This window comes from Dipodomys merriami, unplaced genomic scaffold (assembly GCF_024711535.1).
Source record: "Dipodomys merriami isolate MVZ:Mamm:240054 unplaced genomic scaffold, mDipMer1.0.p SCAF_3, whole genome shotgun sequence".
Classification (NCBI taxonomy): Eukaryota; Metazoa; Chordata; class Mammalia; order Rodentia; family Heteromyidae; genus Dipodomys; species Dipodomys merriami.
The window spans coordinates 37946720-37972963 of NW_027204492.1; the positions used below are offsets into that span (position 1 = coordinate 37946720).

Genomic DNA, 26244 nt, shown 5'->3' on the forward strand with positions numbered 1-26244 from the left:
TTCCTATCTCTTCGTTAATCTCCAGGGTCTTGATAGCTACTAAATCTGGGGTCATGGTGAAAAGACAAAAAGTAGAAAAGCAAGGACCTTACGGAATTTATTAATAGTGAATCATCTGAACCATCTTGAATGATGATGGTTAGTTGTCTCTCTCATCAGTACCCATTGTCTGTTATCTCAGACAATGTGTGTTTATGTATACGTTTATACACATGAATGTACATATGCATATGCATGCATTTACTTCTGCTGCTAAGCAAAATGGGAATAAAGTTATCTTATGTAACTGGCATTTGTCACATAAGTGAATTATAACATCACTAGTTGTGTCTTTTTTTGGGGGAGGGGCATCTGGTCATGGGGCCTGAACTCTGGGCCTGGGCACTGTCCCTCAGCTCTTCACCTCAAGGCTAGCGCTCTACCACTAGAGCCATAGCACCACTTCTGGCTTTTTTCTTTTTGCTTATGTGGTGCTGAGGAATCGAACCCAAGGCCTCATGCATGCAAGGCAAGTGCTCTACCACTGAGCCACCTTCCCAGCCCCTAGTTGTGTCTTTTTTATTCAAAGCATGCTATCTTTTTAAAATTTGAGATAATTGATATAATTTTCAGGATTTTCTGAATCCATTTTCAGAATATCACAACTGAAAAAATTATATAGTCCACCATTCTTTTTTGTGTGAATATTATTTTTTATAAAGAAACTGTCTGGAAAGATTTCTGCTTTTTGGCATGTATTTAATGATGCAAACTGACTTTAATGTCCACAAATAGAAATTCTTCATTACCTCTCATACCTAGACATGGTTGTCTCTTTCCTAGTCATTTATCCCCCTTTTTCTTTTTTTTTTAAATTAATTTACCTTATTATTATTATAGCGGTGATATACAGAGGGATTAAAATTCCATGAGTCAGGTAATGAGTACATTTCCTTTCATACAGTGTCTTCATTTCTTTACTTTCTCCCAGTCCCTCCCTCCCGTCTCCACCCACAAGTTGTATAGTTCACTTTCATCAATGTCCTGTGAGCTCCACTGTTGCACTTTCTCACCCCTTTTCCCTCATGTTCTATGCCTCACCCCTCCCAAAGATATACATGTGAATACATCATACCTAAGAAGAAGACAAAAGAAGACAAAATCATCAAAAATCAAAAACTAAAAAAGTCTTGTTTCAACAACACACCCACATTTGTATTCTGTATAAAACTTATAGCCATTGTACTTTTTAAAAAAAAAAAAAAAGGAAATTCTATTTTAGCCAATAGTTGCTGTATTTCCTTCCTTTCCTTTGGAAAAGAAAGTTGAGCTGTATGGATCTTCCTTTCTCTTTATGCCTGGAGTGCTTAGCACATTTTGGGAAGCAGGTGAATAATGGTTAATACTAAGACTTCTAGTAGAATTGGTGGCACTCTGGAGGCTAAGACAGTATGATTCAAAGTTCAAGATCAGCCTAGGCTATATAATAAGACTGTCTAAAAAAACAGTAAAATTTCTAGAGTCATACTCTGCCTGGGACCCTGACTGTGACATTATTTATAGTTTTCTCATCTATAAACTGAGGAAATAATAATACCTAGTGCTTGAATTCTGAGTATTCAACAAGATAATTTGTATAAAGTGCATAGTGTCCAGTATATAGTAAGCTGTGTCAAATATTAGTTATTATATACCTGTCCTCCCAATCTTCCCACTACTCACTCCTGCCTTTACAATCTCTATGTCTGGGCAGCTTGATTTTATACTGGAAAGGTCATGTAAGTATTTTAACAGTAATTTCACTTTACAATACAGCTACCCACTTAGTTTCTTTCTTTTTTTTGGGGGGGGGTTCAGTCGTGATGCCTGAACTCTAGGCCTGGGCGCTGTCCCTCAACTCTTCAGCTCAAGGCTAGCGCTCTACCACTTGAGCCACAGCACAACTTCCGGCTTTTTTCTTTTTGCTTATGTGGTGCTGAGGAATCGAACCCAGGGCCTCATGCATGCAAGGCAAGCGCTCTACCACTGAGCCACCTTCCCAGCCCCCCACTTAGTTTCTGAACACATTTAGCAAGCTGGGGTCTCCTGGAAAACAGAACTAGAAGAAGCCTTCTCCTGTCTCCTCATTTTAAGTCATGGGAAAGCAAGTTAAGATCCAGAAAGAAGTGACTTACCAGAGCTAGAAAAATCTGAATACACAAGGTCTCCTAACTGCTAGCACCAGACTTTCTCCACTGTTCTCAATTTTCTAATCAAAATAATGAAGCCTGGCAAAGGAGGAGTGAGGAAGACCTAACTTCTATACATTTTGACCCTTACTCTGTGCTTCAAAACCTCTGACAAGGATTCCTCTTCAGAAAGGTTCCATTTTCAAAACTGCCTTTTCTCAAGCTCAACTTTCCTCTAGGTGCTGGGTCCTCAGCAATTTCATAGCACAAGATCTTTCCCAGTCTATACAAATGTGAATTTCACTCAATCAAGAAGAAAATCAAATCCTTCTATCTTGGCTGCAGTGGCTAACAGGTTTATACAAAACCAGGATAAATGGAGATCATCTATTATCTAAAACAAATTATCTAAAACATAAATGCTTCTCATGCACGATATTGTTTTTTATAATCATGTTTTATCTAGATAAGCAAAGGATATGAAGTGAAAAATATGTAGCACAGACACCAAAGAGTAGATACTGGTTAGTGACTCCAGAGTGGATCCTGTTTTTAGGAATCAAGGTTCATAGAATGTGGGGATTCTCCTTTAAGGAGAAATATAAAAATAGATTCCCTTTACACACTGTACTAAAACTTATAACCATCTAGGCAATGTTGGTGCACACCTGTATCCTAGTTACATAGAAGGCTGAGATCTGAGGATCATGGTTCAAAGCCAGCTCAGGCAGGAAAGTCTGTAAGACTCCCATTTCCAAATAACCACCAAAAAGTCACAAGTGGAGCTGTGGATCAAGTAGTAGGATGCTAGACTTGAGCAAGAGAGCTCCAGGACAGTACCCAGGCCCTCAGTTCAAGATAAGTACCATAAATAAATAAAACCTATAACAAATTGTACACTCTTGGAAGAGAGACCTGTGAATCAATCAAAGGGTCTGAAACTAAAACTGTTTCAACATGGCAAATCTTCTTCAGAGTAGCCTCAACATTGTTCAAAGCAATTCTCTATCAACTCAAGAAAGAAAAGGTCATGGGTGGTGGTCCACACCTGTAATCCTAGCTAATTATCGGCACAGATAGGAGGACTGCAGTTAATGGCCAGATTGGGCAAAAAGTTAGCCTGATCCTATATCAAATAACAAGCCAGGAATGGTAGCTCATGTATGTAATTCCAGCTATAAGGGAGGCAAAGGGAGGAGGATCAAGGTCTGAAGCTGGCCTGAGCAAGAAGTTTAAGACCCAAACAAAAAGGGATGGAAGAATGTCTCAAGTGGTAGAAAACATGAGGTCATGTGCTCAAACCCCAGTTTTATTTTTTTAAGTAGGAGTAAAAGAACAGGACCTTAACCACAGGTGCCTACCTCAATTGGGTTCTTAAAGACCAATACTGACAGACCTTACCTGTTTTAAGGAGATGCTGCTTCCCCAGGATCCACACCAGCTCATCTGTATCTGGAAATTCTTCTAGGTAGTCAGTGAATATAGTAATCTGGTTTTCATACTTGGATAAAACTAAAAGAATAAAATAAAATAAATATGCATAAAGTTTAATACAAAGGACTTACTGCTGTTGTTTACTGATAATTACCTTGGACACTTATTCCAGCTTCTCCTTGAGAGAATGCATCAAGTTAAAACAGTAATGCCTGCATACCTGCCTCCTGCCCAGGTGATAGCAAGTCTGACAAGGTTTGTCTGGTGCCATTTCTAGAAGTTAATGGCCTAGAAGGGACTGTGGAAAGCCTGAAAGATTGTACAATTATAAAAGTAGTAAGATTGTAGCTGGAGAACAAGATATTTTTATGGATTTTTATTTGTCACTTTATTCATACATACACATTCATACATTTATTCTACGAAGAAGGTTCTTAAGTATGTTACTGAATATAACTTGTAGGAAGTGGATGAGGTGGGACAGATGAAGGCAGAATGATGGAAGGGGTAATATTGATCAAGATGTAGTCAAGATCAAGTCAGTCATATACTGACTCATTAAAATGAAATATCTTAAAAATATTTTTTTTAATGTAGTGAAGCTGTTTCTCCAACTTGAAATACTTAGCCTCCCTTTCCAGAACCTTCCCTCTCCTTCCCCTCTATATCCACTCACCACCATCACCACAACTGCCTCAACAGAAGACAAGATGGTGCTTTGTGATGTATAAGCTCCTCCCTGGTCAGGGATTGGCTGGCTGGAGAGAAGCTTGCTGACAAAACAATGGCTAGGGGCGTGGCCACCCTGTCCAAGGTGGGCATATAGGTGAGTGTCCCAAGGTCTGGAGGTCAGACGGCTCCAGTTGAGGGAAGTAGAAAGGATGACTAGAACCATTATTACAAGGAGTAGGGCTGCAGCTGCTGCTGTTGCTGCTGCTGCCCTTGTCCACAAGGGAACCTCACTTGTGCGAGGAAGATCAAACAAACCTGGGAAGAGCATGAAGCCTCTATCAAGACCCATATCCAAAGGAAAGGTGAGGTGACCCACCCAAGATTTTCCCCTTGTTCCTATTGACCCTCCCTGGCTCCAAGATTCTCCTCTGGCCCCTCCTGGCACAAAATGTTCCTAGACCTCACCCCTTCCAATGAAGCCCCTTTTCCCTTCTCTCCATCCAATGCCTTTCTAAGAGACCCTTGTTGTCCTTTCCGGTCCAGAAAACAGCTGTGGTGGGTCTCAGTTGCGGCAGACAGCAAAGCGAGTGGAACAGAAAGGGAACAACCAGATCTGCTGCTCTACCTACTTCCAAGAAAGGAACAGGGCCAGCACCAACCTGTGGTCGCCTCCTTAATAAGCAGCTGCATAAACCTGAGCCAGCAAAGGACCAGAACAAGAAAGGTCCATCATCTAGGCAGCCACTAACTTGAGAGCCAGGCCAGGGACAGTCCTCGGGGCCATCTCCGAGGTGTCTACAGCCTTAGCCACTGACAGATGGTCTGCTGTGTCACAGCACATGTTATCCCAATGGGGACATAAGACATTGAAATAAAATACATCGAGATGGTCTCATATGCATTTCTGTGTGCTCTGTGATGGTGGGGAGGGGGAGGAAAAGAGTAAAAGGGGGTGATTGGGAAGGGAGGGAGGTGAGTCCTCTGGGGGTGGCTATCCAATTGACATGTCCAGACATGGAGGAATAAGACCCATAAGAGAGGGAAAGGATGCTCCGTGTGTGTGTGTGTGTGTGTGTGTGTGTGTGTGTGTGTGTGTGTGTGTGTGTGTGTGTGTGTGTGTGTGTGTGTGTGTGTGTGTAGTGAAATCCAGGTCAGAGCTATTAGAGGTCTGATGGTAGCGTTCTTCCCCAAATGGGGGAAAATCTGATTAAAATACTATTATAGGTGTGAATGCAATGGTGAAACATTTAGAGTTAACATACATAAAGTTGAAACTGGTCCTGTCTGGGATGTGGGTACTATTAGGAAGGGAAAAGACAAAGGTTAAAATAGGGTAATTATGACCTGAAGGGTGACTATGACCTGAATACTTTATGTACATGTGTGAAAATGGAACAATGAAACCTGATGAGATTGGTTTGGGAGGGAGGAGGGTCAAGAGAGAGTAACAGCTGGGGTGACCCTGATCAAGACACATCATCTTTTTTTTCTGCTTATATGGTGCTGAGGAATCGAACCCAGGGCCTCATGCATGCAAGGCAAGCACTCTACCACTAAGCCACCTTCCCAGCCCAGGACACATCATCTTTATATATGCACAGCATATATATGAGCAGCAAATGTTCTGTGTATGGTGGTGGTATGTGGGTGGAAAGTATGTTAGGGAGATGAGGTGTGTGTGGTGGTGGCATCACTCCATGAAACCATGTACAAGGAAATTGTCCTAAGGACACCTGCCTCATATTACTATTCATTACATCCCAGGCAATGAGATAAGCAACTAAAAGCCCCCAAAAGGACCCAGAATGTCACAGAAGTGGGGAGTCAACTTCAAGTGGAAGACAGGTAGGAAAATATGGTCTTTTCAACCATGTAATTTTTAGGGTATGGATGAGGTTGGGAAAGATGGGGGAGAATGATGGGATGTATAACATTGATCAAGATACACTGTATTTGTAACTGACAAGGTAAATTAAAACCCCTTCATACCAGCAAAAGATAATTTAAAAAGAAAATTAAAACTGAATATAACATGTGCTGGGAATGTGGCAAGCATAAGGCTCTGATTTCATTCTCAATTTTTTTGGGGGGGGGGGCTGGTAGTGGGCCTGGGCACTGTCCCTCAGCTCTTCAGCTCAAGGCTAGCACTCTACCACTTGAGCCACAGTGCCACTTCCAGCTTTTTTCTTTTTGCTTATGTGATGCTGAGGAATAAAACCCAGGGCCTCAGGCATGCAAGGCAAGCACTCTACCACTGAGCCACCTTCCCAGCCCCTAAGGCTCTGATTTCAAACTCGTACAAAAAATGAAATAAATACAACTCATTCTTAGAAGTGACAAATAACTTGTGATGTAACACAATAAAGTTACATATTTGATCGCTGTCCCTGTTTTCTGCACAGAGCTCCTAAAACCTGTGTTACTGTATTTTCTGAGCACTGGAGATATCAGGTGTATTTTTTGTACTGATATTTGCTGTTTGACCTTTGTTCCACACACAGAGTTCCTCATGCCTTGGAACTGTCTGGGTAATAAGATCTTTTGTTCTAATAAGATGACTTTTTGTGGGTTCTTGGATGGGGGCTATTTACCTAAAAGATCAAACAAAGAGTAGAAACTTGGAAGTTTCAGCCACACCATACCTCCACCCCTAGGAAAAAGTGAGAGGATGGAGAGCCAGTGAAATAGATCATATCTACATGATGAAGTCTCCATAAAAAAATCTCTGAACTCTGGCATTTGGACAGCATCCATGTTGCTGCCCAACCATGTGAAAGTACCCGGAGGGCACTGTGCCTGAAGAAACAAAGAACCCCTTCTTACCCACATGTCCCACCACCCATATCTCTGTCTGCCACTTTGTGGTTTGCCTATACGTAATGCCATTTGTATTAAATAGATAACCATAATTAAAGAGTTTCCTTGCATTTGATGAACCCTCCTTACAAATTATTGAGCCCCAAAAGAGGAACAAAGGAATCCTGACTTAACAACAGTTGATCAAAAACACAGGTTTTTACTGGGCATTCACAATACAGAACTGTCTGGTAAGGCTGAACCTTTAAACTCTGGGCTCTGATTCCAATTCCACTCATGTCAAAATTCAATCAAATCCCAGGACACACTTGAAGTGTCTGATGGAGAATTGCTTGATATACAGGGGAAACCCTCCACATATTTGGTTTTCCAGCTATTGAGTGGTAAATATGAAAGAAGCAAAACCACTGTTTATCTTATGGATATCTCTCAAGATTAAAAAAAAAGAAAAGTGAACTTCATTAGTTCATAGGCCACACTTCCACAACTTATTCCCTTGCAATAGGAGAAGAGTTAAAATATTTCATTGTGCACTATTTATGAGGAGCAGTTCTACTCAAAGACTCTCAAGATTGGCTCATGAAGAAAGACTGCTTCCAAATTCTTTGGAAGTTATTTTTAAAGGAAATAATACTGTAGGTAGTAAATAAGTTACTAAGTCAGCCCACAAAAAAAAAATCCTACTTTAATCTGTAACCAGAAAAATTAAATTGATTTCCCAGTTTATGGTGCTATTCATGTGAGAAAAAAATTCCAAGCTCAAGGCTAACACACGTCCATTTTTGGAGGCTCCTTGGCCTCTGTGGAAAGGGGAACTCATAGAGAGCAGAGGCTCTTAGTGAAGCTACAAGTGGCTGCAGAGACTCTCTGAAAGTAGTCCCTATGCATCCTATAGACAAAGTTTCTTGTGCAGATGGCATTCTGTATTGTCTAACTCCCTACAAAGGACAGTGTTTGCCCCCTCCCTCAAGGCAGTGTGCTATCCTGACAGAAACAAATGTTCCTAAATATAAACAAGTCTTTTTGATCATGAAACCAGGTTCATCTGCTCAAAATACTTTGCTGGAAGTTGAAGTTACAATCTGCAAAGCATTTTAGAAACACAGCTAATCAGGGGTGTTGCCTTTCTTGAAGCATAGTGCAAGCTTTTAGGAATTGAACTAGCATTTCTCTTCAGTATGTTTTAATTATTAAGAGTACAGTCTATAGTATTTCAACCCTTAAAATAGTTAGAAATGAAAGCGCTATCTCATTCCCCAGTGAAAATTCATCACTGTCAAATCTGCCAGGAAACCTGTGCCCTCTTAACCTCTGTTCTGCTGGCCTCAGCTCCTGGCCCTTGTTCAGGAAATACCAGGCTAAAAATTATCATCCAGGTCAGACCATCCCCAGAAAGTGGTAGACACAGATGGATAGATCTTCACATCCCACCCGCTACCTTGCACAGATAGGAGAAATCAGGTGGGAATGAATATCCAGTGTAACTTAGGAAGAAAATGAACATTAAAAAAAGATGTAACTTGAGAATAGGGCAGCCTATGTGTCACATGGTAGGGGTGATGAAGGGTGGCAATGGATCAATGTACAGCATGTATGCATATAAGCCGTGGGTCTGTTTTTAGTACTGGCTGCAAAAATCATTTCTCTATCTCCAACCCTGTCTCAGTGAGTCATTGCCCAGCTATCTGGTCAAATGAGTACAGCCCTTTAAAGCCCATGACAACTGTTCTGCTTCATTTGGGATGACTCTGAGCAAAATGGTAGCCAAAGAATTTGACTCTGACTCTTCACCCCCTCTCAGGACTAGCTAGGGCAGCATGAAGGTCATTATAGTCTCTATTCTTCTTGATTTTTCTCTTACAAGATAGAATGTTAGTGTTCACTGTATCTAGCCACAGTCAGCTCTTAGTCAAAGTGATGTGTATGGAACAATTTACTTGAATAAGATGAGATTAACAGAAGTAGAGAGAAGTGGACTCAGGAGATTATATATAAGGAGCCTCAGAAAGAGAGAACACATTCTACATAAGAACTCAGATAACACAGGCTGGGAAGATGGCTCAGTGGTAGAGTGCTTGCCTTGCATGCATGAGGCTCTGGGTTCGATTCCTCAGCACCACATAAGCAGAAAAAGCCAGAAGTGGCACTATGGTTCAAGTGGTAGAGCACTAGCCTTGAGCTGAAGAGGTGAGGGACATCGCCCAGACCCAGAGTTCAGGCCCCATGACCAGCCAAAAAAAAAAAAAAAAAAAGAACTCAGATAACAAAGCTATCTCAGAAGTGGTTAAAATCCAATTTCCATGGGAAAACTAGTGTGGTAAAAATTGGATGGAAGTGCATTACATGTATATATTAAAAGTTCATAGACAGGAGCTGGTGACTCACACCTGTAATCTTAACTACTCAGGAGACTGAGATCTAAGAATCATGAGTTGAAGCCAGCCAGGGCAGGAAAGAATCATGAGTTAAAGCCAGCCAGGGCAGGAAAGTCGATGAGACTCTTATCTCCAATTAATCACCAAAATCCCAGAACTAGTGCTGTGGCTCAAGAATGCTAGCCTTGAGCAAAAAAGCTTAGGGAAAGTACTCAGTCCCTGATTTCAAGCCCCAGGTCCAACACACACACACACACACACACACACACACACACACACACACACACACCATGAGGAAGCACACACACACACACACACACACACACACACACACACACACACACACACACACACACACACACACACACACACACACACCATGAGGAAGCTCATATAAAATTCTGTAAAAGGGACTGCAGGGGGGAAGGCAGGAGTGCCTATGATCCTAGCTACTTGAGAGACTTGAGACAGAGGATAGCAGTTCCAGGGCAACCTGAGAAAAATGTCCATAAGATCTCATCTCACAGAACAAGTTGGTATGATAATATGTCATTCCAGTTTGGTGGGAAGCTTAAATAGGATACTTACTGTCCAAACTGGTCAAGGCAAAAGGTGAGACCCTATTTCAAAAATAACTAGAGCCAAAAAGGGCTGGTGCTGTGGCTCAAGAGGTAGAGTACCTGCCTAACAAGTGTGAAGCTCTAAGTTCAAATCAAAGTACTTCCCCCAAAAATAGAAAAAAGAAAAATAGAGGGATGGATATGATCAAATCACATTATATGCATTTATGGAAACATCACAACAAACCCATTATTTTTGCACAATATACAATTCGAAGACAATTACTTCCCATTTCTAAACAATTACTTCTAATAGCAAACCCCCTTAAATTGTTTTTCACAAACTATTTTTGTCTTGCTTTTCAAACTGAACAAGGCAAGTATCAACCTGGTGGTGAGTTCCTGCTCTTTTTAGAGAGACATGGGTCTATACAGACAGAAGTATATACATTCAGCTCAGCAGAACAAGAATTCACTCCTACAAGGACTAAAGGGCAATAGGCTTCATCCCACTGTATTTTTATAATAATTATTAAGCTGAAGTCTCTGCTGGGTTATATTAGTGGCTAGCTAATAAATGGACAAAGTTTTCTTTTCTTTTATGGAACCAAAAAGTTCCAATCTTGACCAAGGGGCTCTAAGTACATGTCAGGGCATGTCATTGGCACTCAACCAGGAAGGAGATAACTCTGCCTTCTTTCTGCTTAGATTAGCCAGAATGAGAGCTTAAGATATATTCAGGTCTTTCCTGAGCATGTGCCCACTTCTGGAAATGCCCAGCATTCTCTATGCATACATTCACTCTTCTAGCTTCCCAGGAATCTACACAAGCTTTTGAGAGTTGCCAAGAATCTTATTTCCCAGATTTTCCTTTTAGGCTCCCTGGTTAGCTGGAAATGTTTCCCACTTCTTCAGGCTTCTGAGAAGTTAATCAATTGCTTCTAATGGTTTTCAGGGGGGAAAAGGACCCTTGGTAGAAGCCTTCTTAATCCCCCAGTCAGGTCAAATAAACAGTCTTGGAGGTGGGGTGTTCCAGAGAACTATCGGACAGAGTGAATAAGTTCAATTCTCTAGAAATGTAACTATTAAAGGCTCTACCACTCTGTTTTATCTTCAGTAGCTGCCAGGCTGCGGGTTGTGTGATGGCTGCTGATTTCAAGGCTATGGCAGAGCAGTGGAGCAGGGGAGCAAGGGGTCAGAGCAAGTAAAAACATACTAAAGCTCATTCTTCTTACTCAAAGACAGTTGGCTCTCTTGAGTAAATGTTCCCTGAATTACTGCAAGTTTTTACTGTATTTTTCTCAAAAATATTGATTCTGACAAGTGCTGTAAGTTTCTGCATTGCTATTATGGAGAGAATTTTCAAAGGTTCTACCTCTGCCATTTTTGCTGAGTTCTTACTTTTTCTAGTGATTAACTACATTTCTAGGGGTAATCTTAGAAAACTGCAAGTAAATGAAAGAATCACCTTGAAGAAATTTTTTTCCTATAAATTAACAAAGATACTTTGTACACCAAGGCTTCTAAATTCTGTAAAGCTAGAAAAATTAAAACACCACAAATGCCCTAGGGTCAAAGGCCACGGAATCACAGGGCCAGGAAGAGCTTGATATATAGGGTAAGTTCCTTTTAGATCACTCATTCTATTTCTTCTTTCCCTATTTGGATCCCCTTTATGTCTGCATCTTGTCATGTGGCTGCTAGTTCTCAAACAGCCTTCACAGCAGCACATATTTACCATACTGTCTCATCACATCCACAGAAACATGTGGTAATGACCAAATATTCATCCACATTTCATTCCACAAGCTTTAGAGGAACCACTGTGTGTCAGGAAAGAAGGATAAAACATCAATGGCATATAGCCTCCATCCTCCAAAGGAAGATGTAGAAACAATTAAAACCAGGGAGTAAAGGATAGGAAAGTGAAAGGGTATGAAAGACAGGGAGAGGAAAGGAAACGTAATTCCAACTGGGTTCATGAATGAGCCTTCCCTAACTTAGAAAGGCACCATCCAAGCTGAGCCTTAATAGCAATAAGAATAAAGTGGTAAGGGGGAAGGCAGGAAATGCTTGAGGTAAAGGACCGGGCTAGCAGCTAAGTGTGGAAGAGCAAGACAGATGGGGAGATGGAAAGAGAGAGAGAGAGACAGAGACAGAGACAGACAGAGAGAGACAGAGAGACAGAGATTACAGTTTTCATGTGCAAGTGAATAAGCTTGCTCTAGCCAGAGCACATTGGATGCATGGATATGATTATAAAAGGAGAAGAGGCTTTAAAAAGTGAAAAGGAAGTCCTTTTTTAAAAGAGAGACATGGTAAATGGTAGGTTGAATTGTAGGGCCTCAGAAAAGGAAAGTTAATCCAGAAGACCAAATCTCCAGTACAGTCTAAAGTGGGCCTACACCCTTCTTCCTGGTTCCTCTTACAACCCTGCTTTTCCACAACTAGCCACTGTTCCTCCAAATTGTTGCCTCTTTTTGCTTTTGCTAAGATTACTACTCTCATAGACAGATACATGTTTTTCACAAAAATAAAGAGATTAGTCTTGCAAAGAGAACCATATGCTTTGTGACAAAACAAAACCCAAAACAAAATAAGCCAGTGCTGCTTAAAGATGCCACCATCTTTGTTAACAAGGCATATCCAATGGTAGCACAATGGATCCATAGATGAAGAAAAATACTTGGCTAGCTATAATATTTAAGACTTCAGGCACCTCTTCCACAACAGAGATAAGAAACATCGTGATTCTTCATCAGCAGGTTTTCTTGTTTTTAAGAATTCATGTGTTAGTCACATGTCACTGAGTCACTGAAGGAATGCACAACTATATAACCTTTGGAGGATAACTTTGCATTAGTGTCACTGCCAGGTCATGGAAAAGGTCAAAAGTAAGTGTCCATAGTATTGTGTCTAAAAAGCAGTAACATTCAAATACTGAGCACATGGTTCATGTAGGAATAAAGAAGCTGTGACAATACTTAGTCCAAATGGAGAGTGTTTCCATTAATTTTTCTCTCTGATTTTCCCATACCGTCAGTGTGAGGAAGAGGAAGAGAAGGAATCATCTCTCACCCCTGTTATAACTCCAAAATGAAGATTCTAGTGTTACACTGCCACTTAACTTGCTCCATGACCTTGGGAAACCTACTGTACTTATTTGGACCTTAGCATTTCCATCTATAAAATATATGGTGAATTGTTCAAACAGCAAATTGTAATTCACGAATGAGTTATGAAATCTATATAGTAAGCTGAAGTCAGCACTTTTGAAAAAATGAAATTGAATAGAACAGAAAATATTACAGTAATTGCACACAGTAATAAGTATTATTGTTGTAAGACACGTTTTTATAAGCCAGGTTGACATGTAGGATGCATTTTATGTTTTTTTACCAAACACACATGCTTTCTTTTTTTGTAAGTGTGGGATTTGAACTCAGGACCCTGTGCTTGCAATACAGGCAAGAACTCTACCACTTCAGTCATGTCCACATAAAATGTATTTTCATTGTGTTGTTGTGATAAAAAAAAATCAGAAAGCTACTTTTCTAAACCTACATTGCCCAACATAGTACTCACTAGCAACATATAGCTTTTAAAATCTATTAAAATAAAAACAATAGAAAATTTAGAGGGGATTGGAGTGTAGCTCAGTGGTAAAGTATGTACCTAGCATGTTCAAAGTCCTGGATTCCATCTCAAGCACTCATAAAAAAATTAGTTCATAGTTATGGCCACATTTTACTGGCCACAGATGGCTGATATCTACCACATCAGACAGCATAGATATAGAACAGTTCCATCATTTCAGAAAGTTCTACTAGACAGTTCCTAGTCTAAAGGCTTTCATAATGGTTCTGTGGGAAGTCTAGTTAGGATAAGTTGTTATGAGGAGTATTCTAGGACCGGGAAGCCTAGTTAGGATGAGTTGTTATGAGGAAAATTCCAGGACCTGAAAAGAGAAGATGAGTTTATCTGTATCTCTCTTAAGAGAAATTATCTGTGAATTTCTACATAAATCAAACAACATTCATTGAGTTTGGTTCTATAAGAAATATAGAGGAAACGTCCTCATAAACGTTAACTGAAATATTAAGGGAACCAGGTAAGCATCACAAAGTCATAAGCTAGTTATATATTAACTTTATTATAATAGTTAATATTAAAAAGTAATATACAGGGCTGGGATGTAGCTCAGTGGCAAAGTACTTGCCTAGCAAGTGCAACATCCTGGGTTCGATCCCCAGTGCCAAGAAAGAAAAGACAAAAAATACAATAAAAAAATAAACAAAAAGCAATGTACAAGCAAAATGTTGACAATAATAGACTGCTGTCAAAATTCAGAAAAGAAAGATATCGATGAGCCCTGGAGTAATCAGGTAAGATTTCAAGAAAGAGATTATATTTGAACTGGTTTAAATTATTGCTTGAATTTTGTTGAGCAGAGATAGCAGAATAGTCCAGATGAAGGGAACAATATTAAGTATGAATGCATTGGAGAGTGAGGAATATTGAAAGAATAAAGAGGGGACATGGTACTAGATTATAGAAAGTGTAATGCCAGTCAATGTAGTCCAACTCTTAGTAAAGCCACAGATAATTTTCAGAGCATTTTTATATGATTCTAGAGGTAGCCCCTTAAGACAAACAGAGCAGGAACCATTATTTGCATTTTAGACTTCAGGGATTTAAGTCTCAGGAGAGGTAATATAACTGTTGAAGGTCATATAGCTAATGAGTAGTATAACAAGAATTCAAACCAAGCAAAATTTATTCTCGATCCAGTATTCTTCCCACTATATATTGGTGATATAGTGATAGCTGGATTAAAAATGCTGATGATCTGGAGCACGATGAGAAAGTTTTTGCAACAATACAGGCATAAAGCATTGCAGACCTCACCTAAAGTGATAAGAACCCAGATGCTCTGGTTATATAACATACCATAAAACAAACTGACAATTCAAAACCCACTGTTTAAAGGGGGAGTAAAAGTAGACAGTCTGCAGTTAGAAGAACATAGTTATATTTAACTGGAAATTATCTAAAACTACCTCAAAGAAATAAATATTAACACTATAATTCATATATTATGTCCAGATTTTTCCAGATGGCTAACAGCAATGTTTTGAAACAGTTCCTAAGCAAACAGCACTTTATATGTCTATGCATTTGTATAAAGCATTTTGTCTTGGTTGTGCTCCTTTCCCTTTTCAATTTCAATGTTTATTTCTCAGAAAAAATTGGTCATATGATCTGTTACCTCATTTAGATTTCCAGTGAGAAAAGACTGGTGCAAAAAGGTCAAGGACCAAAGGCCTTGGGACATTTCCATAAAACTGTGGGTTTGGGAGTTAATTTCTCAATACAGAATTATTAATAAAGTGAATAAGTAGGTCATTGTCATATTAGTTTTAAGGGATCTCTCAGTGTTACTAAACTGCTAGAAACCTTCCATCTTCTTCCAGAACAAAAATAAAATGCAAATGCATTTTCCTTGGCATTCAAGGGCTGCTCCAATAAGGCCACTTCTGACATTTCCAGTTTTTCCTACTGCTCATCATTCCTTCAGGTTATCTGCTCTTTTTCACTCTATGTGTTGCTCATAAGGCTTGAACTTGGGGCCTGGGTGTTGCCCCTTAGTTTTTTCCATCAAAGCTAGCACTCCACCACTTGAGCCACAGCTCAACTTCTAGCTTTTTGGTGGTTAATTGGGAGTAAAAGTCTTGTGGATTTTCCTGCCCCAGTGGCAAGCATCTAATGTTTCAGCTAAAATGACCCACAAGATATATTGGAGATTCTTATCTCTGTTTATTCTTGTCCTACTTACCCTATTCAAATACAACATGCTCCATGAATCCTTTTTCCTCATTTTCTCACTAAGAAGCTGAAAAAAGCTCCTCTGGATTCATAATCATTTGTTTATATGTCCTTTATATCATTGAGTTTTTTGTATTTTAAATTATTCCTATTTTCTGGTATGTCATCTTAGTGCACATAGCAATCATCTCTGTATCTCCAGTGCTTTTGGATGTAGTATCTTGCAGTAACTCATCTTATCTCTCAGGGTTCAAATGTTTACTGAATGGATCAGTGCATTGAAAATATCTAAAAGCTTGTTGATATGTCCATCTAAATATCAAGGTTACAATCCTTTACTGCATATAAACTCTGTGTCTGGCCCTGTGTTAAGCCCCAAGGACCTTGCCAATTCTATGTCTGATGGGAAGAGACAGAGAAGAGTTCAGTTTAATATAAAACTATGTGTGTGAACACAGGAGACTAAGGGAAAATAGAAGAGGATCATCTAAGCCAATGTGGTGCCCTAAAGAGGCCTTGTAACAGTAACAGTAACAAAATAGAAGTTTAAGCAAATAGGCAATGAAAGGATGGTATGGGCCAAGAAAGCTTGTACTAAAATACTGAGGGCATAGAGTCTGCAAGAGTTATGCTGTGAGGGAACTGGCAAGGTTTAGCCTGAGAAGCAATTGATGCCAGAAGATACCAGTCCTGGCAGCTGTGGTAAAGATTCTGGACTTAATGAATGTAGGCTCATGGAAACCCCAGAGAGTTTTGAATGCTTCCAGAACTAAGCCTAAGAATTCTGCAATTTACAGAATAGAAGTTGTGCATTAAGTCATTGCCTATAGAAGAAATACTCTGCTATTTGTCTTCAAATTTAATTCTATTTTCAAAAAGCAAAGATTGGATCTTCCTCCAGGGAGTAAGGCAGGCCTCTCTCTGGTAGTATGTTGTGTGTTCCACTACCTTAGAAGACTTAGTCCATTCCAGAAACTTTAAGCTTCATTTAGAGCACTTTTCCAGTTTTCTTCTCCGTTTATGACCACCTCACTCCCTTCCCAGACCACAGGAATTTTCCCCATACCCTTTCAACATCACACTTCATTAGTAAATGTTGCCAGAAGACATAGAATGTTTGAAAATAATTTGCCTCCAAAGTAATGTAAAACTATCTTGCCAGTTAAGTTTTCAGATTACTGAAAATTACATATGTACCTTTACTTTCAAAATACTAGGTGAATTCCATATTAATCCTAAGGCAAATTTTTATAAAGTGAATTTGAGTTTTCCGTCAATTGAACCATGTTGCCAAAGAAAAGACAATTTGAGCCTATCTTTAAAAAAAGATAGCATTTGCAATTAAATGGCCTCTCATTCCTGATGTGCACTCTATGTACCACCCAGAAAATTAATGTCTACCCACAAGCATAAAAAGACTCAGCCCAGTGACCAAAGCAAAAGATGTTCTATAAGCATCAAAGACCCAGCTCAGCGATCAAAGCACAACTTTAAAAAAAAAAATCTCTCTCAAGCATGGAATCTTAACTTACTAATCAAAACACAAACTAATTGTCATCCAACTGTGACTTTATAATGTTTTTCCTTACAGAATGTTCTGACATCAGTGCTTTCATTTAGACTTTTCTAGTTAAAAAAGCTTTTATTGCACATGTTCCAGTGGTTCCACTCCTACACTAATATCCAAGAAAAGGAATACTTATGTCCATCAAAATGTGGTTAAAATGTCCTCAGTAGCTACATTCATCGAAACAACATAAAATTCATCAACAGAAGAATGGAGGTTTAATCATAGCATACCATACATGGGGATGTTACACAGCAATCGAAAAGAACAGAATATCATAGATATTATGTTAAATAAAAAAGCCAAGCACAAAGAAAACACATTGTATCTTTCTATCAATATAAACTTTGAAATTAGATATGCCTATATCTTGATGTGCATAGAATTAATACATTTAGAAATCTTCCTTGAAGCCAGATCTGGTGGCTCATGGCTATAATCCTAGCTACTTAGTAGGCTGAGATCTGAGGAACAGAGTTCCAAGCATACCCTGGCAGGAAAGTCTGTGTAAATCTAATCTTCAATTAACCAGTAGAAAAGCCCAAAGTGAAGATGAAGGTCAAGTGGCAAAGCACTAGCCATTTGCAAAAAAGTTCAGGGACAGTACCTGAGTTCAAGCCCAAGGATTGACATTAAAAAAAAAAAAAAAAAAAAAACAACCCTTTAGCCGGGCGCTGGTGGCTCACGCCTGTAATCCTAGCTACTCAGGAGGCTGAGATCTGAGGATCGTGGTTCAAAGCCAGCCCAGGCAGGAGAGACCATGAGACTCCTATCTCCAATAAACCACCAGAAAGCCGGAAGTGGCGCTGTAGCTCAAGTGGTAGAGCGCTCACCTTGAGCTGAAGAGCTGAGGGACAGTTCCCAGGCCCAGAGTTCAAGCCCCACAACCGATCAAAAAAAAAAAAACCTTTATATTGAATTGAACATTTAAAGTTTATACAAAATACTATCTTTATAGTTTTATTAAAGATTAAAAAGTTTAGTCTCTATACCAGATTCATTTGATACAAACTGGCAATAGAGTTTAACAATATGGTTTTTCATTATCAAAAGTAGAAATATAATAAATTTATTCTACACTTGTGTGTATACACACAAACACACACATAGACTCCAGATTCAAATTTAAACCAAGCATCTAAGGACTTTACATATTATCAATAAGGCTAATAGATTTTTTCAATTTATGTCATTCTAAAATGCTAGCTATATTTATAAACTCAGCCTACAAATTCACAAATTCATTCATTCTTTTTTCCTATTATAGCATTAGTAGTCTTCATCAGTGAAATGTACTTTTTTTTTTACAAAGGAAAATCTTGTTTCCATTTCCTGGAAATCATTTTTTAAGGCCAGTATGGGGTGGGGGGATTAGGCTAAGGTGGTTCTAGTGCTTTTGATTCCTATTTAAACAAACCAATATCCAACTAAGTGTAAACAGAAAATGGAACAAGTTTAACCAATAATAAACTGTGGACTAATGTCGAACTAGTGAACCTGCCAATCAGAAACAACAAAGTAATCGCTAAGGATTCTCTATTTTAATAAATCAGATATTTTCTTTGTCTTATTTCTTTTTTAAAATATATATTTTATTGTAAAGATATTGTACAAAGGGCTTACAGTTACATGAGTAAGGTGATGAGTACATTTCCTATCGAGCATTGCTACCCCCTCCTTTGTTTTTCCACTACCATCCCTTCCCTCTTGACATCCCCAACTTCTCCCTCCCCTCCCAAGCTGTAAAGTTTGTTTTCAACATAGTGCTTTGTACTCTTTGCCTTATTTCTGCAATTACTTTTTAAAACTTTTCCCTTCTAGTGAATCCAAACTGCTTAAAGTTCAGGACTACCTAATTCATGAATTATTGTCTGTTTAAATATTCTTTAAAATTTTAATGTGCCCAAATGTGGTATATATACACAATGGAATTCTATGCCTCCATCAGAAAGAATGACATTGCCCCATTTGTTAGGAAATGGAAAGGCTTGGAAAAAATTATATTAAGTGAAGCAAGCCAAGCCCAAAGAAACATAGGTCCCATGGTTTCCCTTATTTGCAATATCTAGTAAATGTATGAGTCAAGCAGAAAAGGTCAGATAATGTGATGTTAGGAAAATGAACCCTTAGATATGTATTTAAATATTTTGTTCTTTCATGCATTTGTTTCTAACTCATTTATAAGATTATTTCTTTGTTGCTTTGTATGTCCCTCCCCCACAGTATAACCCCTGCTTTCACTATATTTGATGTGGGTATAATTTGTGGAGGAGATGGGGAAAAACAAGTCGTTTAAGGATACAGGTGGACCAGTTGCAACTATGAGAAGTACAAGTTGTCATGTCAAAAACGAACTTTACAACTTTGGTGGGGGGGCTTGGGTGGGAGGGTGGGGGGAGGCTGGGAAGGGATGTGAAGGATAAACAAAGGAGGAGGCTGCAATGCTTGATAAGAAATGTACTCATTATCTTGCCCATGTAATTGTAACCCCTCTGTACAGTATGTTCACAAAAAATTAAAATTAAAATTAAAAAAAATTTTAATGTGCCCAAGTTTACAAATTTGCCTCTTAAATCTTACTGAAAAAAATATATATCGTACACTGGAGCCAGCCACCACTGGCTCATGCCTGTAACTATAGCTACTCAGGAAACTGAAATATGAGGATCACAGTTCAAAGCTACCTCAGGCAGGAAAGTCCATGAGACTCTTTTCTCCAATTAACCAGCAAAAATATGAAAGTGGAGCTACAGCTCACATGGTAGGGTGCCAGCCTTAAGCAAAAAAAAAAAAAAGCTCTGGGTTTAAGCACAGTACCAGCACCAGAAAAAAATATAATTCTAGCCTATGAATTAAGAGAGTTAGGTTTTAGGGGAAATAAAGGAGGAGGAGGCAACAATGCTTGATAAGAAATGTACTCATTATCTTGCCCATGTAATTGTAACCCCTCTGTACAGTATTTTCACAATAAAAAAAATGTGCTCATTACCTTGCTCATGTAATTGTAAACGCACTTATGGTATTTTCACAATTTAAAAAAAAGATTTTATATAAAAAAAAGAGAGTTAGGTTTTATTTCTGCCCTGATTTTTATGGTCAAGTTATCATGGCCAGTTTTGACAGCTAAGATGAGGAAACTCATCTATAAATTAAAGATAATACTTTCCCCCATGGGCTTGTTGAGTAAATAGAAAATTGATACATAAAGGGCTTAGTAAACACTAAAGAAATGCTAATGTGCCCCAAACTAAGTGTTTAATAAGAGGTCAAACTTGTACTTAAATTTCAAAGCTTCTACGCTGGCTTTTAATATATTACACTGCAGAGTCAGGTTTAGAAAGCATAGTCAAATTCTACCAGTTCTGAGAAGTTGAAACAATTCCATTATAATATGTACTGAAAATAGATGTGTAAAAGGAAGCACAATTGATAACCTCCTTCCTTGTCTTTCCCAGTTTAGTGTTTTCAGTGCATTTTAGCCATGTAGTATCCAAAATATTCAGTTCAAACAATAAAAACTTTGAACTGCTTCTACAACACCCACACAGCATATAGTGCTATAATGCTCAAATAATCTCCAGGGATTTAAAAACATGCCTCTAAAACTCTCTCCCAATTCTACCTTCTACCATTCATCATGACCCCTATAATGGAATTTAAAAATACTTCTCAATCTAAACTCTTTGTCAGTAATCTAAATGCTCTTTGCCAGAACCTCAAAATGAAGATTCCATATTTTGTCACCTTTTCAAGTTTGTTTCTCTGAAGACAGTAAGTGATACATTCTCTAGTTACCTCAAAATACTTCCTGTTACCAACTGTTCTTTCCAGCATCCTCAGCCAGCAACTTCCAATTGGAAAGCCCGATAGTGTGAGTGGAACATGAACGAAGGAAAATTGAGGTGATGTGGCTTGAAAGGGTTCCAGTAGCTCCTGTTTCTGGTGATTTAGATCTTAAACACACAGTGAAGTTCTCCAAACTAGACCAAACTTGAACATAAGCAAATAAAATGGACTAGAGAAGGTAAATCCTGAACCCCTCACATCTTCTGGAGAAGCAGTCCCTTCAGCCATCCAGTCCCATCAAGCATCCTTTGATAACCCTACCTAGCTGAGGTCATGGGGACAATCTTACAAAAGTAGTCTTACAGCAGTCAGAAGAGTCAAATGACATGGAAAGAAATAGAACACCATTAAAACCAAATATAGGTTTGGGAAGTTGGCTCAGTGGTAGAGTGCTTGCCTCGCATGCATGAGTCCCTGGGTTCAATTCCTCAGCACCACATAAGCAGAAAAAAGCTAGAAGTGGCACTGTGGCTCAAGTGGCAGGGCACTAGCCTTGAACTGAAGAGCTGAAGGGACAGCGCCCAGGTCCAGAGTTCGGCACCCACGACCAACAAAAAAAAATATAGGTTTATGCACACATGTGCGTGCGCACACACACACACACACACACACACACATACACACACTGAGAGAATGTTTGGGGACCACTTAGTACAAAAGTAAATACTAAAAGAACTATTTCCATATGCCTTAGAATATCATTATCCTAATAATAAATCAATATTCTATAATACATTGTTATCTTGTAATACAACAAATGATTCTTTTTATGGTGTATTCATGAGTATACCTTCAGGAGGGTCAAGGGAAGGTACAAAACTGTAGGGGAAAAGGGTAAAAAAGTGCAGCAGTGAAGTTCACTGGAAACGGATGAAAGTGAACTATACAACTTGTGGGTAGAGATGGGTGGAAGGGACTGGGAAAGAGTGAGGGATCAGAAGACACTGTACAAAATGAAATGTACTCATTACCTGACTCATGTAATTGTACTCCCTCTGTACATCACCTTTATAATAAAAATAAAGCAAATAATAAAAAAACAAATGAGCATTAAATAATAAACATTAATTTTTAAAAGATTATGTTTTTCTTTGGAAAACAATTTGTTATTAAAAGTATATTTTTCCCCAAAAGAGGCAAGTAACTGAGATTTAGTCTAGTTGGTCAAACAAGATGAATGTCATGGTAGAAACAAATATTGTAGGAGACCAGATAAAGGAGGTAACCATGGGTAAACACAGTCAGAGAAGGCCTCATGGAGGAAGCAAAGGTCAGGATTAGGGTTAGCTTGACTCTCCATCCATAGCCTAGTGCAGCTGTCTGTTTAGATTGCCAGCCTTAGGCAGTCCTGCCAGTATCTCAGGTTCAGTCATTAAAACTAGTTCTTAGGGAAGTTTCATGATAATGAATAAAGAGAAAGATGGGATGTAGTCCCTTGCACCATTCTACTGTAGTATAAAGGAGCCAGGTAAGGCTCTAATAATTCAGTAAACAGAGGCTTTGGTATAGGTAGTAATTTACTAAAGAACAAAGAACTTAGACTGATGAAAAGCACTCTATCCATAGTTACATGGCTTGCTAGTATTGAAAAAGAAGTCCAAAGGTCAGGTGCTCAGGCTTATTAATCCTAACTAGCAACATACCTTTAAATAACCCATTATTCAAAAAGGAAATCTTAGGGAAAGTAAAAAAAGACAGTGAACTGAATGAAAATGAAAAGACTACATATCAAAATATTTCACATAGGAACAAGCTGGAAGCATAGAAGGAGAAAAACATTAGTAGTTGTCAGATGTTTTGAATGGTGAGAGTTGGTTATGGGTATGACTCTAAAGAAGTAGCACATGAGAAATTTTGGAAATGATGGAATCTTTCTTGATTGGGGTGATGGTTAAATAAATCTGTACATGTCAAAATAATACAGAAATGTTCACACACTATGGTCTATGTGTTAGCATTCCATTTCTGTGACAAATATATGAGAATAAAAAACTTAAGTAAGGAAGACTTATTTTAGTTAACATTTGCATAGGTTTCATTCAGTTCATGGTCAGTTGGATTCAGTATTTTTGACCTGGAGTGTGCCTGAAACATCATGGTGGTAGGGCAAGGTGGGTGGGAGGAGCTGCTTACTTAATAGCAGCCAGGAAGCAGAGAGACAGAAATAGGCCAGGCAGAGATAAAACATACCTTTCATCGGCATATCCAACTAGGCCTCACCTCCTAATGAAGAGGCCCATTCTGTATGAACTTATCAACAGATTAATTCATTGAAAAAGTTAGCACCCTTATGATCCAATCACCTCTCCATACTGCCAAAGGACTGAACTTTCAACTCATGAGCCTTTGGGGAGAAATAGTATATCAAACCTCAACATTTCAATATTAATTTTATTGTGATATTACATTATAATTAGGTTTTATATATATATATATATATATATATATATAATGATGGAAGTGAACTCAATGAAGATTATATAGAGTCTGTGCTTTTTTTCCAACTTCCTGTGGATCTTTTACTACTCATCAGTAGCTCTAAAGAAACAATTTATAAAGCAAATAATTCAGAAACAAGAATGTGAAAGCTAAAACTCTGGGATTCAATAAAGTGTTTTATTATAATAGCCTGTGACAGTATTCCACTTTTATAAAAGGATGGATTTTAAATAGGCATGGTTTGTATAGCCCAGTGACACACAACACCAAGGACATTAAAATCTGTGACTTAAAAATATTTGAGCACACATTCAAACATCTCATCTTAAGCTGGTTGGTGGTAGTTCTCTCCTGTAATTCTAGCTACTCAGGAGGATCACCGTATGACGCCAGTCAAGGCAAAAATAAAGTCCTTGAGATTACATCTCCAATTAACTAGAAAAAAATTTGAGATTGAGTAGTATTCTGGCTCAAATAATAGTGTGCCAAATCAAACCTTGGTACTGCCAAAATATACCTCCCCCAAAAAACAAATCATTTTAAACCAGATCACTGGAATTTGTGAAATTCTGGAAATAAGCCACATAAATTGAATATAAAAACAGTGAAAAACAATTGCAAAGAATTTTCAGGCTATCTGTTCAAACTGCCCAACCTACTCAGCAGTTAGAATGAAGGAGTTTCATGCTAGTTAATACAGAGCCTTTTCCTGTAACTGTCAAGCAATTGTATAGTGCTCCAGGCTGCTTGTCAAATTGTATGGTGCTCCAGGCTGCTTGTTGTTTGTCACTATAGAAAATATTCATTCCTAGTTGTACTATGGAAAGACTACTTACATTGAGTGACATATTAGTGATATTAGTGATAGAAAGGAAGAAGGGAAATTACCTCTTTCCATAGTCCAAAATGATGACCACTAGCAATATCAAGCTGATTAAATTTAAGATAATTAAAATTATATAAAATTAAAACAGTTTGAAACAAATTGTAAGTACTTGATACATATGGCTCTGGACATAAACCATAGTGCTCTAGAGCATGAAAAATTTATTACTTCCCCCACTATCAGGCAGAATTACCACCCAAAGAACTCTGACAGTAATTAGTATGGCGTTATATGGGGTATGAATTTACACACCATCCTGTCTTCAACAATATTTAGCAACATGTTACAGTAGATATAATGGTGGAAATGTAAAGGACTGACTTTCTATTTTACCTACAAATTATACTAGGTATGTTATTTCACTTCTCTGTGCATTTTTGCTCATTTAAAAAAAGATATGGGCTAATCTACCTTTTAGGGTTGTTGTAAGGATTACATGGTCTAAGCTCAATATCTAATACAGGTGATGCATAAATGCTAGTTATCCTTTATGTCTAGGAGGTTAATTTGGCTGGTTCTAGGACCTAGAATCTAGCTGACCAGTAAAAAAGGGGGCAATAGGGAGCATTTAATCAAATGAGCAGCAGTCAGACCCTAACAACACCCAAGACCCTAACAGAACCCCCTTTGTCCCTTGATGGACATAAACAGCAATCACATTGTTCCTTCACAACTTGGGGCCAGCAACAAAAAAGACAAAGTGTTCTCCAGTAAGATCTATTTATCTTTTCTCTTTTAAAAACAGAGCCTTGAGGGGGGCTCAGAATTAAAAGTTAACCATCATGTCTATCAAATCAAATCAAAGCACATTATACCATCTATGAAAAACCATGATTCAAACAAATCACTCAGTAGGAGATACATTTGGAGTTCTTTATCCATAAGATTTTTTAGCAATCAGATCCAATACCCTGATGTATTATTATGGTGAAATGTCACTATATCCAGTCCATTTTGAATACAATACTACAAGCATACTATACTTTAATTAAAAAAAAACTCTATAAACTAGATAAACATTTACCAAACATGAACTATATACAGGGCACTTTTGCTCTACTCCAGTAATTGGCAAATTTCATCCAGAAGGCTAAACTCATCCCTTCTCCGGTTGTACAAGGCAAGAATGACTTTTACATTTTAAAATGTAAGAAGAACTGCCTTTAGCCAATATTATTGAACATTGGCTTGGAAATTGAGTTTTGGTGCAGGTCTGATAATGTTCCTGACTTATTTCAACCTAAAATTACAAGGTAGAATAAATTCATATATGAAGCTTGTACTGTAGTAAAGTTATTTTAATAGCTAATATTGCTTGAATTATGAGTAATGGCAAGATGTTTTATATGCTTCCTATGCTATGACAAATCAAACAATAAAATAATAATGAGATATATCTGCATACTCTGCATACCCTCTACAATTGTTATAATAAAAAAGAAAGTTATTAATAAGTATTGGTAAAGATGTAGAGAAATTGAATCCTATTATATTACTGATGGGAAGATAAAATGGTATAGCCACTTCGTTAGAGTTCAATCTGTCTCTCCCTCAACAAGTTAACTATAGTGTTCTCATGTGACCTAGCAATTCTACTTCTAGATGTGTATGCAAAACAATTGAAAATATGCCTGCATAGAAACTTCTATTCAAATGTTTATAGCAGCAATATTCA

At 38.3% G+C, this 26244-nt stretch overlaps 1 protein-coding gene across 2 annotated transcripts in view; it reads right to left on the bottom strand.

Annotated features, from left to right (window-relative positions):
* Positions 1 to 26244, bottom strand: part of Atg4a (autophagy related 4A cysteine peptidase) — a 48468-nt gene that overhangs the window by 18839 nt on the left and 3385 nt on the right. For both annotated transcript variants that reach the window (XM_070039939.1, XM_070039938.1), the window contains exon 2: positions 3549 to 3659. In XM_070039939.1, coding sequence (XP_069896040.1) covers positions 3549 to 3659 — 111 coding nt within the window. The remainder of the gene's footprint in view (positions 1 to 3548; positions 3660 to 26244) is intronic.